Source organism: Coffea arabica, chromosome 10e (genome assembly GCF_036785885.1).
Source record: "Coffea arabica cultivar ET-39 chromosome 10e, Coffea Arabica ET-39 HiFi, whole genome shotgun sequence".
Lineage (NCBI taxonomy): Eukaryota > Viridiplantae > Streptophyta > Magnoliopsida > Gentianales > Rubiaceae > Coffea > Coffea arabica.
The window spans coordinates 41,147,199-41,161,994 of record NC_092328.1 but is presented as its reverse complement, the minus strand read 5'-3'; the positions used below and the strand labels follow the sequence as shown (position 1 = coordinate 41,161,994).

General features: G+C 35.1%; 1 protein-coding gene across 1 annotated transcript; it reads left to right on the top strand.

The window, feature by feature from the left end:
• Positions 1 to 4,821: 4,821 nt before the first annotated feature.
• Positions 4,822 to 8,427, top strand: LOC113712148 (pentatricopeptide repeat-containing protein At5g56310). The gene is made up of 3 exons (XM_027235438.2): positions 4,822 to 6,901; positions 7,957 to 8,036; positions 8,174 to 8,427. The coding sequence occupies exon 1, from the start codon at positions 4,877 to 4,879 to the stop codon at positions 6,359 to 6,361; it is 1,485 nt and encodes a 494-aa protein (XP_027091239.1). The 5' UTR covers positions 4,822 to 4,876; the 3' UTR covers positions 6,362 to 6,901; positions 7,957 to 8,036; positions 8,174 to 8,427.
• Positions 8,428 to 14,796: the final 6,369 nt, after the last annotated feature.

Below are 14,796 nucleotides of genomic sequence, written 5' to 3'. Positions count from 1 at the left end.
ATGCAGGTTCATTTCCATTTTCTTCTTCTTGCTTCACCTTGCGTTTTCTCACCCCTACTCACACACACTTCACCAATCGCCTCTTATACACCTTTTCCTTGCATGACATCATCCAACTGACATCATTTGACCTTTAAAGAGCCTTTTTAACCAATAAAATTCAAGAAAAGCATCTCAAAAATTGGTTGAAGGCTAGGGCTCTTAGTTCTTAATTTCTTCAATTGGAGCTCAAATGGGGTCATTTTCATAGACTTTTTGCATCATTTGCATCATCGAACATCACTCTACCAATTTGATGTAAATTTCTTTAACTTAGCTTAGCACTTTAAATTCACCATTGGCATATCTTATGAGTTTATTGATACACTTTGGATGGTGAATTTGTGATGTTATTTATTGATGTATATAAGCTCCATTATGCTTATTTAACATCTCTAAGCATGTTTAGATGATCAAATGTGGGAATGTGATGATCTATGCAATTTTTACTTTATGCATATTCTTATTTATGATCAATGTGGTACTTGATCCTGGAATGTTGTTAAGCATAATTGGACGATTTAAATTGCTAAAATGTGACTTGTTTATGATGCTTACATGTACACGTTCCTTATATTATGACATTTTATTGCTTAATCTTCATATAGAGTATGATTGGATGATGAATTTTGAATATGTGAAGAATTTAGCAATTTTGGTGATAATTTAAGGGTAAAATTAAACATGTGCAAAATGTATGTTTCTTATATTTATTTTTGCTCCTAATTTTGTCATTATACGGTGATGTCATAATTACCTAGAGAAGGAAACATATTTATACTTCTTATTCTAGGTAAGAAGGGTGATAATTGTGCTAAATACTTTAAGAGTTTCGGGAATGTGGTGTGATGATGTGAGAGACTTTGGCAAAGAGTTATTTGCAAAATATTCTTCATGTCCTTGCCATTTTTTGCATCCTTGACCCTTACCTAGTTTATTTGCTATTTTGCATGTTAGATTGTATTGCTAATGGATTCCAATGGAACTCATGAAGCTTTGAAGAAACACGGACAATGGATTGTGAAGCTTCAATGTTACAATTTCAATCGCAACAACAGGTGAGTATTACTTTCTTTAGCTTGGTTTCCCTTTTTACACATTGAGAACAATGTGCATGTTAAGTGTGGGGGGAGGGGGGAGGAAGAATTGAGATGATATGCATTGGTTGTGATTGACTTGTGATTGAAATGATTTGGACTTGCCTTGGAAATATTTCTTGTGCTTTAATTTGTTCAAAATTGGGTTTGTTGGCAGGAGTTTTGTCCAGTTTTTAGGGAAAACTCTGCCAAAATTTTTTCAAAATCTTGTCCAAAATTACAAATTTGCCCCAAAAGTTTTAAATTTTTTCAATTTTACCCAAGGGTAACAAGTTCCATTCCATTAGTAATTCAAATTCCTTCTACTTTTGAGATAAATATATGTGGATTGAAAACTTCTTTTCTCATTTAATTTGAAAATGACTATTAAGTGATTATAATTTATGTATTTATAGGAAAGTATATCATGTAAAATAGAGAAAATTATGCCTCCATTTTGAAATTTTGATGAAATTTCTTCTCTTTACTTGATTTTATAAGTTAAGTGATAAATATGGTCAATAAGTGTAATACTTTTCTCATGATTATTCTTTTGAGAGAATGTTTATTATCTTTACCTTGAAAAAAAAAGAAAAAAAAAGAGAAAATAAGAAAATAAGAGTTGTTCTACTCCAATGGTTCTTGTACTTAGTAACCGAGAGTCTTCATCTACAAATATCGACTTTCGAGTAAAACTGTACTTGAATTAAGAGTAGGCAAGGCAATTTGAGTATGTGAAGTGTTGAGTAACCAGTAATTTTCATCTAAACATGTCGATTATCGTGTCAAAAGACACTTTCACAACTTGAAAAATATAGTTAACTATGATATATGAATAAATCCCTCTTTAAATATGAATAAGAAGATGATCATGGGCTTAGTTAGCATTTTTATTGACCATATGAGTTACTTACTGGTAAAATTGGGTAAGGATGAGAAATTGAATTGAACTAGTTAAAATTATGGTATAATTGACTCTCCTTTACTTGATATTATGAGTACTTGATCTTAGTTGAATGATTGCATAATGGTCATTTACCTTGTTTTGAGTAAATGAAATTGAATAGTGCACGTATGTTTATTTTCAAAATGTTGGATTATTTTTGGTTTGTATTTCTTATTGCTTGAGGACAAATAATGGTTCAAGTGTGGGGGAATTTGATAAGAGTATATTTTACGTGTTTTAAGTATGTTTTATTAGTTAGTTTTGGTGTATTTTATTTAGTTTTATAACTAATTAGTTAGGATTCTAGTGAAAATATGCATTTTGTGGTTTAAATATAAAAATTGCATTATTATGGATTTTAATGGTGAAAATTTCATGTTTTATATAGGTTTAAGGATTCCATCATCAAATGGCATGAATTGAGAAAACAATTGGATGATTGATGATGGTTTGAAGTGATAAAAAAGAGAATATGAAATGCAAAAGAGGAAATGAAATCAAGAACAAAAGAAATGCAAGTTTTTCAGCTTTGACACCTTGTGGTATTTTAGCTATATCTTGAGCTACAAGGATTGGATTGAGGTGATTCTTGTACCATTTTGAAGCTAAGAGATATATCTACATTTGGTATGAAAATATCGAAATCCAGTTTAGTCGTTGTCCTTGTCAAAATGTCAAAATACAGAAGTGCAACTCTGTTGTCGAAAGCTGAAATAGAGCTCTGACCAATTGAGGGTATTTTGGTCATTTCTCAGTCTATATAACTCAAAGTAGTACAACTTTCATGTTTTATACAAGAGTTACTTCGGCCTCCATCATTGAGAAAATAGCAGTTGAAGTGGTGCTAAATGCACAGAAACGAAAACACGAGCTATTAATACGCGACCTAAAGTCGCGTATTCTTGAGGTCGCGTATTCTCTTCTGTTTTCTGCAACTTGCTCATCAATTTGCCCTGCTTTCACACAACTTTTCCACCTCAATTCTAGCTATCAATGTCGGCTGTATCCAATAAAGAAAAGTGTGAAAAGTTGGAAAGACAACTCATGAGAGTTTCAAGAGTCAAAAATGACAACTAGAAACCACTTATTTGGCTCTTGAATCCTCTATAAATAGAGGCCTTTGGAGAACATTTTAAAAAACTTTGGAAGGCTAGAGAAACTCCACAAAAATATAGTCTTCACTAGAATTTCCTTAGTTCATTAGTTGGAGTAGTATAGTATAGGTAGTGTAGTTTATCCATCTTGTATTTGTAGTTAGATTTGGATGAAGATTGAGGAGCAAAGATGGAGAGTTTTAAGCTCAAGTGACAAAGGTGACATCTCTCCTATAACTTTTTCTTTTGTATTTGATTTCATGTTTAACTATAATACAAGTTTGGTGTTTGTTATCATGTTTAGTTAAAGTTTATGCCTAGAGTTATGGATGAACTTGCTATATCTTGTTAGTAATGTTTAATTGATTATTTGATGATATTATTTTTAGCAAGTTATTTATCACTTTTGCTTTTCTAATCATGATTTACTGGCCATTAGTTGTGATTATCTTAAGGTGTTAAGTTTGCAATGAGAATTGAAATTTAACACTAGTTCAAGAAAGTGATAAACTTAAGGAGTACACTTACGAGAGTAGAGGTACACCTATGTGGCTTTAGTGACTTGTTTCATGTAATTTCATATAAGAAATGAACTTGTAGTTAATTCATAACCACAAGAGTAGGTATGGTTTAGTTATAAGTATAGTTGATTCACTATGAGAGTAGGTTTCACATACATTAGGAAATGACGCCACAACTAGCCAAGATAAAAGCATTCACTTACCCGGTAATCTCACTAGCGAGAGTAATAAGGAATTCCATACCTCTAGGAACTTTTTAGTGTTAATTTTATTACTTTTACTTCATGTTTATAGTCTAAATAATAAAGGAGTTCGAAAATCACAGGTAATTGAAAATCTTCTTTGTGGGATCGATCCTAAATACCCTATACTTGTTCACGACCTATATACTTGCAGAAAAATCGTGTGTAGGATATTTATGATGTTATAAATGTAAAATTTGATTGTGGCAGAGCTAAATCAAGTTTGAAAGTTTATTAAGATAAACTTTCATTCATATTTAGTTTGATTAGTTGGCGAACTAAGTTTAAATGAATTATTATTGAGTCGAACTCAATTTAGTATTGAATAGCCTCTTTCATAGCCATGGAATTAAGTTGAGAATAACATTTAGCAATAGTTGAGAGTAAGTTGCACTTGTTTGTTTCTTGTAGGAATATTACTAATTGGGCATTAGTTAGTGGAGGATAGCGCTATAAATCAATCAAGCCCTTAATGAATAGTTCAGAGTAAATTCATTAAGTGTTTGACTCGAGTTTCGAATATTGATGAGTTCGAGCTCGAATTCAAACAAAAATTAAATCTTATTTAAGGTCTCGAAATCGAATTCGAATTTGTACACGTATAAATTTTTATATTTTTATTTAAAAACTTTTTATTACTATTGTATATAATATCATACAATTATATTTTATCATAGATTTTTATATAAATGTGTTATAGATAAAAATATTAAATTTTAAAATTTTCAATAAATATCGAACTTCATTGAACTCAAACTTATTAAAAATTAAATCCAATCGAGCTTAAGCTTAAAATTTAATCTTGTGATTCGAGCTCGAGTCCTAAGGTCAGAGTCGAGTATGACAGCTTAAAAGTTCGACTCCAGTTGAATCCTCTACTGCTCTGGCGGAGTATTTAGTGGAGCATTCACAAACACTGGCGAAACGAGTTAGCCTTAGGAAGCCAGCCGCGTGGCTCATGATTTTCAAATGCACCCGCCAATTCTCTCTCACTCCCCACCTTCGTACCATTACCTCGTGTCCCCTTTCGCTTCCGTCGCCGTCGCGGTCGTGGTCGCGGTCGCCACCGCCACCACCACCACCATCGAAGCCTACGAGCTTATCCAATCTGGCAGATCAATGCCTTTGCATGCACCAGCTCAAGCAAATCCACGCCCAAATGATCATCACCGGTCGCATCCGCGATGACAACTACGCGGCCAGCCGCTTGCTCGCCTTCTGCTCCCTCTCGGATGATGGAGACCTTAATCATGCTTTCAAAATATTCTCTAGCATCCAACAACCGAATTCTTTCATGTGGAATACTCTGATCAGAGCGCTAGCTAGCAGCCCAACGCCTCAGAGATCTTTGTCTCTCTTTGTTCAAATGCGAAGGCTCTGCATTGCTCCCGGTAAACACACCTTCCCTTTTGTTCTCAAGGCCTGTTCTAACTTAAAATCTTTGTGTGCGTCTACTCAAATCCACGTCAACGTTTTGAAGTTTGGGCTAGACTCGGATTTGCACGTGGCTAATGGCTTGATCAGGGCTTACTCTGTTTCCGGCTGTTTGAGCCATGCCCGAAAATTGTTCGACCAAGCGTCTGTAAGAAATCTGAGCATTTGGACTACGATGATAAGCGGGTATGCACAATCTGATTGTGGCAGCGAGGCAATTCAATTGTTTCATGCAATGATCACCCATGGCTTTGAGCCCAATGGAGTTACTTTGGCTTCAGTATTGTCGGCTTGTGCTCAGTCTGGTGGTTTGGAATTGGGAGGACAGATTCATTCTTATATGCAGGAAAAAGGGATTGAATTCGGAGTCATTCTTGGGACGGCACTAGTTAATATGTATGCTAGGAATGGAGCGTTTGTGCAGGCACGCCAGTGTTTTGCTAGTATGCAAGAAAGGAACATAGCAACTTGGAATTCAATGATATGTGGATTGGCTGTTCATGGCCATGCTAAAGAAGCCCTGGATTTCTTTAAGAAGCTGGAGCAAGAGAAGGTGAGACCGAGTGATATTACATTTATTGGAGTCTTGTCAGCATGCTGCCATGCTGGATTGTTTGATTTTGGTGGGAAAATTTTCCATTCTATGAGCAGGGTGTATGGGATTCAGCCTAAGATAGAGCACTATAGTTGCATGGTTGACCTTCTTGGCCGAAGTGGGAAGTTACTGGAGGCTGAGGAGCTAATAAAAGGAATGAAATGGAAAGCCGATGTAGTGATTTGGGGAGCCCTGTTGACAGCTTGCAAGAACTTCAAGAATACTGATGTTGCTGAAAGGGTAGGAAAGGAAATTCTTGCTTTGGATCCACATAACCATGGGGTTTATGTTGTCTTGTCTAACATGTATGCAGAGGCTGGCAGATGGGAAGATGTGGTAAAGCTGAGGAAGTTTATGAAGGAAGGACGTATGAAGAAAACACCCGGGTGGAGCCTAGTGGATGGCGCTACTTGATCTTGTATGCATGTTTGATTGCTGGGCAAGCTTTAATTGCATTCTCCACCATGATGAGGATCAGAATCGTGCAAGGAGATCATGATTGTAAGATTTTAGTTTCACTCCAAAAGATGACGTCGAGGAAATTCAGATCTGAACATGTTGCCACATTGGCGAATTTGAAGGATGGATAATTTTTTAACCTAGAAGTGCAGTTTGTAGTCCATCAATGCTGGATAAAAGTCCTAGGTCTAGAAAGTGGTCAAGTCATAGCAAGTATGAAGAGAAATGGCTTTTTTTGGTCCACAAGTTGACCACTCTTTAGGTCTGTGGTTAGGGATGGATCTTTTTCTTTTGAAAGGCAGAGAAGCACACTTCTATCTACATTCTGCAAGCATGTTGCAAGAGTCATAGTTGCAGGAACCCTGTTAGAATTTAGTGAATTCTACATGTTTTGTTGCTGAAGTGGATCAAGTCTAAATGTATATACATTGAATCAGCAGACAAGAAGCTCAACGATAATTACGTTGATCCTGCATCCCTTCAGGATATTGCAAAGTAAGTCTATTTGTCTTTTTGTTGTGTTTTGGGTTGTCTGCTTTGTCATGTTTTGGGTTGTCTGCTTGGAGCATTAAGCTCTGAAAATTGCATTATCAGTGCGAATATGTTATAATTAGACATTGCCAGTCTATGTTACCTAAACTCTTCATTTGTCCCCAAAGTACCGTGTCGACACGACACTGGTGCTGGTATGGGATATGCGTCCGACACTTTGAAAAATTTTTGGACACTTTTGACTTTTGTGAGGTCTGATGTTGAAGCAAGAGGAGAAGACCTGAGTGAGAAAACTCATAGTTATAGAAGACTTGTTGCATTGGAGTCCTTATTACACTAGAATCCTTTTGAGCTATGACTTGTTGGTTACTTTAGAATTCTCCAATCCTTAGTGAGCTATGACTTGTATGTTGGCTGCAGAGTATAATTCTTATATTTACTAGAAATTTTGCCGCACCCATGTGCCTGCGTCTGAGTCTTTAGAAGTGTCCCCATATCCTAATTTTAGGTGGTTGACAAATTAGACACTATGACACATACCCGAATTTGACACCCATACTCGAGACCGAGAAACATAGTTGCCAGTTCTTGAAACATTTATGGGTTGAAAAGACATTTTTGCTGTCAAACTTACTTACTTCTGGTCGCTTTCTAAATCTAAAAATAGGAGGATCTTCTATTTGAACGGATTGGGATATAGCACAGTGATCTAAGGTCTTTGATCTGCATATTAAAAACCTGGTCCGATTCTCTACCTCTCCATACCCCTCATTGCTTTGCCCTTTCAGTTCTTTCTAGTAAAAATGCTCCTGTTTGTCCATGGATTTTAAAACTATTATTTCCAGCCTTCAGATCCTAAAATTTGTCCAGATGACTGAATTTTAAAGGGTCAAGGTCCAAGGAGGGTTTTGCTTATACAACTAATGTTGTATAGCGTTCATGTTTGTTGCTTCTATAGCCTTTGAGGTGGTAGTGTGCTCTTGGATATTTCCTAAGAGTGACACATTGGTTTGGATTGCAAAACCAATGCATCCTGATATCTTCTTGTATTTGTACAGTCAAATTGCTCGTGCGGAAGGCCCCTGTGCACCGAACAGAGATTACCTTTTCCAACTTCAAAAGGAGCTTACTTATATAGGTATTTGCTTTTACTTAAAGCTACAACAGACGTGTCTATTCTTTGCTGATTTGATTTTTTTCTCTATGTCAAGAGACATGTAGATCTTGTAACTCTATTTTTCTACTGATTGTATTTTATTATTCTCCATATGTTAGGATGTGAAGATAGACATTTCATTGGCATGGCAAATGAAGTGAGAAGCAATCTTTCAGGGGCGAAATTGACTTCTTCATGATACTATGGTTAACAAAGATGAAGAACTCAAAGATGAAGATCTCGGCTTTCAATTACAAATTATCTACAACAACTAGTTGCAGTTAGCCTCTAATGGCAATGGATAAGCTCATTGCAACTTAACCCTGAACATGTCAAATGCTCTATGTTTATTTATACATACAGTTCATTGTCATTTTATTCTCAAACATTATTTCTGTTGGCTAAAACTCACTTATTGCAATCGACATGGAGTTCAAAGTAAAGTGAACTTAAAATTTCCTGGGAATTTGCTCAACTGTTCGTTTGGTAGAGTTCAGCAGATATGAGTAGTGTTTTGAAGCAACGGTCACTGATTACGAGTCTCAATTTGAGAATGCCTAATAGGAACTTTTTTCTCTCTCTCTCTCTTGTAAGTGAAAAATTTTGAATCCAAGACTTCGTATATAAAATCCCTCCTACCGTACCACCCAACTCAACACCCTCCTCCTATAGAAACTTTTGTTATTAGTGACCCAAGTCTTAATTTCAAGAATATTTTTCTACAGTTTTGCTGGGCAACTTCTGATAGACTGGAATGTCAAAAAACCCCAAAAAAAAGGCCATTTGGAGGGCCTTTTAGACTCATTACATAGCAATTAACCAAAGCGTTCCAATGCTCATTACATCACATTTTAAAACTTTTAGAAAGCGTACAACAACAAAAACTTTTGCAAAGTTTTGCTTTAATACCTGGGAAAAGTCACACGATTTCACTAGAAAACCTCAAAAGAAAAAAAAAAAAAAAAAAGTTGTCCCGACTCCTATGGGGCACTCTAGCCCAATATTACATTCAAGAAGTTAGAGGTCTTGTACCATGTCACTATAGTACATGCACATGCTGCGTAAACTTTTCCATCACCACTCAAATCTTCCTTCATCTCCATATATTTCTGGAGGGCTTGTCGAAGAAGAGAAAAAACCGAAGAAGGATGCAAGTAAACTATGCGAGTTTGTGCAGTTTTTACTATGGAAAAGAGTAGTATATATAACAATGATCCTACAGAAAGGTCTGTTAAGAAATTGGCTTAATTTCTTTTATGCAAGTTTTTTATTTGTGTAGAAGTAATTAGTTTCCTAATTGGTTTTAGTTACTTGAAGTAGTAGGCAAGAAATTTCCTATTTTGTTTAGAATTAGAAGTTATTTCCTATTCTGTACAAGTCTAGGAATTAGTACTGGTTTCCTATTATTATTTATGTTTTAACCAAATAATGTTCTTTATAAATAGGTGGGCTGGCATACTACACAAGGGAACACAAGAGCATACAAGGGCGACATGTAGCCTTATACATTGGGTGGTGAGAGAGGATTCTTGGGAGATGAGAGATGGTAAACAAGGGTTGGATTTGGATTCAAATTATATTCTTATATAGGGCTTTTCTCTCATAATAAAGAATGGGTTTCTCTCCGTGGACATAGACTCAATGGTGGAGTCAAACCACATTAAATATTGTGTGTCGTTTATCTTTCATGCTTGTGACTTGTTTGTCATTAAATTGTTGTGACTTAATATCTCAATAGTTGTTTATTCCGTGGTTGGATCCTAACAAGTGGTATCAGAGTTTGATTGCGAGACTGAGCTGCTCACAAGTACTTGGATCTGTGACGATCCCACCTGCCCCTAGCGCGTATCCAAGAGTTTGGCGAACCGTCTGCCCAACTCTTGCCAGGACTCATTACATCCACTACAATTAATTTTCAAAATAACCGTTCAAACCTCCATATAAGCACTAGAGTTCTACAATTCAACCAATAATTCAAGGTTAATTACAAACCAAAAGTGAATGTAAGATACGACATCAAATATCTAAAATACGTTCTATGTATCCAATGTACAAGTACAAGAGGGTTATACACACTAGTTCACGCTTATTTGCTCCGGACCTTCACTCCTGTAAGGAAAACAAACTAAATGAACAAGCTAAAAGACCAGTGAGGTTCCCAAACAATCATTGAAGTAGTTAAATCACGGACATATTACCTTTAACAATAACCAATCAAGGAAAACATTTAGAGCATTCAAGTAACAATAACACATTCAGTAGAAGGATACGTGCTCACTTGAAGCCATTCATCCATTCAGTCATTCAGTCTCTTCCTTATACCCCCGACATTTGAAAATATTTGAAAATAAAAGCTCCAACAGTGATCATTTCATTCATTGCATTTCATTCACTGACCAGTACTCCAACTGATTTCGTGGTCATACTCGAGTATATCAAAATAGTGACCCAGGGTCACCAACCTATCCGACCGAGTCCGCTTGAATAGGCTAGCGACAAAGTAACATCCCAATTCAGCTAATGCGATAAAGCACACATGGTTTACATTCATGCACAAGTAACATTCAATCATTTGATCATTGAAAATTCACATTCACTTAGATCGAGTGCGATAAAGTACACATTTGCTCATTGAAAATCTATTTAACAATCATTGGAAAGCATTTAACACTCATTCACAAATATTCAACATAATCACTTATTGCACAAACATGCAAGGAACACTCACCACTTGATTACAATCGTTTCACTTCAACCCTGGTTCGTCCTCTTGGACAGGGTCAAATCCTGTAGACATGTAATCCATCAAGACTTTAGCCATTTAAAGCCAAGATGATGAGATATGAGATTCGAAATTGCACTTAGCAACCAGATAAACTACAGGTTTAACCCTACTATTAGAAGACCAAAACAGCCATTGTTTCTTGTTTAAATCAAGTTCTTATCATGCATGCTAAGGTTAACACATCACTAAGTTTTTCAAATTAAAATATACAGGATTTAACTAAAGAAAGTTAGGTTTAAAATCCAGAAAAGTTTTCTAAAGTTTTTCTAAGTCCCACTCAATCCAACCGATTAAATCTTAAATTTATCCACAAAAGTGACTTGCTAAGGAAGATTAAAGGTCTTGGTGGAGTTGTTTTGGAGGAGGAAACTTTAAGCTACTACCTTTCTTGAGGTGTCAAGGTATTTTGCTTAGAAACTCATTCTTTGTTCCTAATAATGGTAAATTAGTGACTTGTGGTGGTTAAATAGGTTGTTTTATGGAAGATTTCATGGATTCAAGTGGAGTAAGATAAATTTCAGATTTTTTGGGTGATTTTTCTGTTTTCATATGATGATTATGGTTGGCCATGAAATGATAGCTTTAGATTGGGTAAAATGGAGCTTTGTGTGTTAATTGTGGTTGCTTGCGGAAAATTTCAGTTTTGTGCGGAAAATTTCAATTTTAGGGCTTCTAATTAGGGTTTTACTATGGTTGGTTGTTGAGCTTTTAATTGGCTAAGATTGAGGGGTATTGTAACCCTAATGAGGTGTATTGAATAGCCTATGATTTGTATGTGTAATTATGGTTGTTTTGGATGAATTTAAATGGTTGTTTGTAGGATAGAAAATCTGAAATTTTAGGGGAAATGCTGTCCAAATATTTAAGATATTGGGTTCTTTTGAGTTTAGATTGAGGTTGGGTAGACGTGAAAGGCTTTGGGGTTTGTTTATACTTTTAGCCTTAAATTTTATGTATTTTTCATTCCAAGCTATATTTGATTTTGCCTTAGTAGTTCATTTAAGAGGTATTCGACTTGTGTTCGAGTCTCAATTGTGTTTTCTTGATTGTTATAGGGCGTGTCGGTGATCCAAGGAATACGTCGGACGAAAACTTGTGGACTTGCTTTGTTTAATTGGTGAGTGTACCATTGCATGCGTTAATGTTTAAATGGTTGTTTGTACTTGAATCTTTGGTTTGAATGACTGTGAACTCTGTGCATGAGACGAGAGTGTACTTTATCACTCTCGATCTCTTATCTGTGTGACTGTATACTGTATAACTGTGAATTCGTTACCTGTGCATGTTTGATGTCGTTTGGGGCTGAGCCCAACAACTTTACTGTGATATTTGAGCTCAAACCTCATTGGTCGTTAATCGGGTTGAGCCGGCAAGGGGTTGGTCGATTCGATAACGAACCATGGGTTTACTGTTAGTCGAATGGAGTGTTATCTCCTCGACTTTGTGGTATACTCGAGTATTACCTTCTCTGTTTCTGTGAGGTGTTCGGGCTCGGTAAGGGGAATGTTTGGTGGAAAGTGGGATCTACGGTCTTGTTCGTGTCTTCGAATGTTGACAAAGGGTCAACGAGTTGAGATCAAGTACTGCAAAGGAGAAATTGGCTCTTGGGAACCAACGGTATCCTTTTCTTCTGGTTTTATTGTGGGATACTTTCTTCTGTGTTTAATGGCCATGTATAACTGAGCATGAATATACTTGTGAGTCTTGGATGTGTGACTTGTCGGTACCTCATTGGGCGTAAGCTCATCCTTGTTATCTTTGTTTTCCTTACAGGAACACTTTTGGAACCATGATTTTGAGAAGCGAGTTGAGCTAGTTAGATATTCTTTTGTTTTTGTTTGTATAGTTCCTTGGTGGTTGGAAACCCTAAATGTATTTTGTCCCAATGTTTCCTTTTGATTTGTAATCCTATCAACCGACGGGTGTATATAAGAGTGTTTAGTCATGTTTATATGGTATGTTTGGCTGGATTGGTTGAAATTGTACCTTCTCAAATGTTATATAAATTTTACTTGTACTTGATTTGAATCGTTTCGAGTTCATGGAAGCGTATTTTTGGCTTAAGATTGCATTATAGGATTTGATCACTGTGTTCAGCTTAGTACTCCTGGCGAGAGCTGGGCAGGCAGTCCGCTAACCCTTAGGGTACGCCCTAAGGGAAGGCGGAGCTGTCACAGTCTAGATAAGAAAAGTTTGGTATGAAGGAAAAGTAAATAATTTAGGAGTTTATTGAAATTTCTGAGCCCAATATTTTGTTACTAATATGTGGTTTTCAATTTCGGTTGGTACTACAACTTTATTGCAGTTATTGTTCTAATTTCTTACGAAAATTTTTGGATTCTACTCCAATTTGATTCTTGTAAAGATTTCAAGTGAAATTTTGCTGATTATATGAAGTTACGGCATTATGATGCATTGAAGAAAATTGTGAGATTTTAAAATTGCAACAATAATCACTTAATATTTCCATATTTTGACCCCAATTGTCTTAATTCTCATTCAAATTAAAGCAGTATTTTTTTATGTGTTAACAATTAGACTTTTAGATATAAAGTAAAAATTAGTCTATTTAAAGTAGTAATCTTTCCCACCAAAATGGTATTTTGTTACTTATGTTTTTAATGGAGAATAAATTGGTCATTTCATCAATTACTTGGATGAAATTAATTTTTGAATTATGTTTTAGTTGACCAAGGGTGTAAAGTGCCTATTAAAATACTTTAGGAGTGTAAAGTGCAACTCGGATAATAGCTCATTGGGGTTTTATACATGTAACCCTTATATATAATATATATTTCATAATTATGAATTTATATAAATTTATAGAAATTATTGACATGTTATGTCATAATATTGATAACTATAAATTATAGATCTTATTTTTTTTACCTCTATAACTATACTCGTATATGGGCTAGACTTTGATCATATTTGAGGTTAATATAATTTAAGCTAGGCTCACGTTTAGTTTGGGCCTAAGATTTAGATTCAAACTTTGTATAGTCCATTTAAAACTTAGACTTAGTGAGCTTTTTTCAGACTGGATGAACCGAGTTTAGGCTAACCTAACCTATTGATAGTTCTACTAGTTAGCTCCTCCTTTTAACCAACTCCGCTGGATTTCTTTAAATAGCTTTAATATAAATGAAGATCAGCCGACAAAAAAAGTTGTACCTAACACACATGGTCCCGAAAATTTATGTTGTGGTTCTCACATTTATTTTTAAACTTTAAAGAGTGAGAAGAAATATTATACTAAACAATTGAGCTCCAAATTATCAAAAAAAAAAAAAATTTTTTTGAGTACCAATGGTCCATATATGCTCAAAAAAAATTTCTTTTGTCTTTTCAACGTAGAACGATTAAAATTTCAAGGATCAATTTTTCTTACACCATTGGTGTAAAGATTTTATTTTTCTACATTAGTAGGCCTGGATACTTGGCATATTATCTTTATTCAGGTTTTAAATTTTTATTTCTGCACACATGATATGCATCTAAATGTTCTTTTGAAAAAAAATTATAATTGAACACTATAAGAAAGATTAGACCAAAGCACATATGCATATAAGTATCAGATTTACACTGCGGAAAAGTCTATCGGCCGGATCCAGAAACCAAATAGTCCACAGTTTAGATTAGTGCTGTTCCTTCTCCATATTTGACCAAATTTTCGAAGTATGAAAAATGTAGTGTTACTACTATATGATTTAAATCTCTCTTCAAAACACGAGGCCCATATATAATAGTATTCAAATTCAAAATTCACATGTTTGTTTGGATAGGAGTTTATTTGGATAATTTATTTAAAATAATTTTTGTGATGTGATATATGTGAGATAAAAAAATGATTGAAAAGATAAAAAGGTAATTAAAATTTGTGAAGCAAATTATTTTATTTCAAATCTTCTCAATCCAAACACGTTTATATGCTGCTACAAGTTCATGATTTGTATT

Excerpts from the sequence above, each read along its gene's own strand:
- LOC113712148 (XM_027235438.2), top strand. The coding sequence starts at position 4,877 with ATGATTTTCAAATGCACCCGCCAATTCTCTCTCACTCCCCACCTTCGT.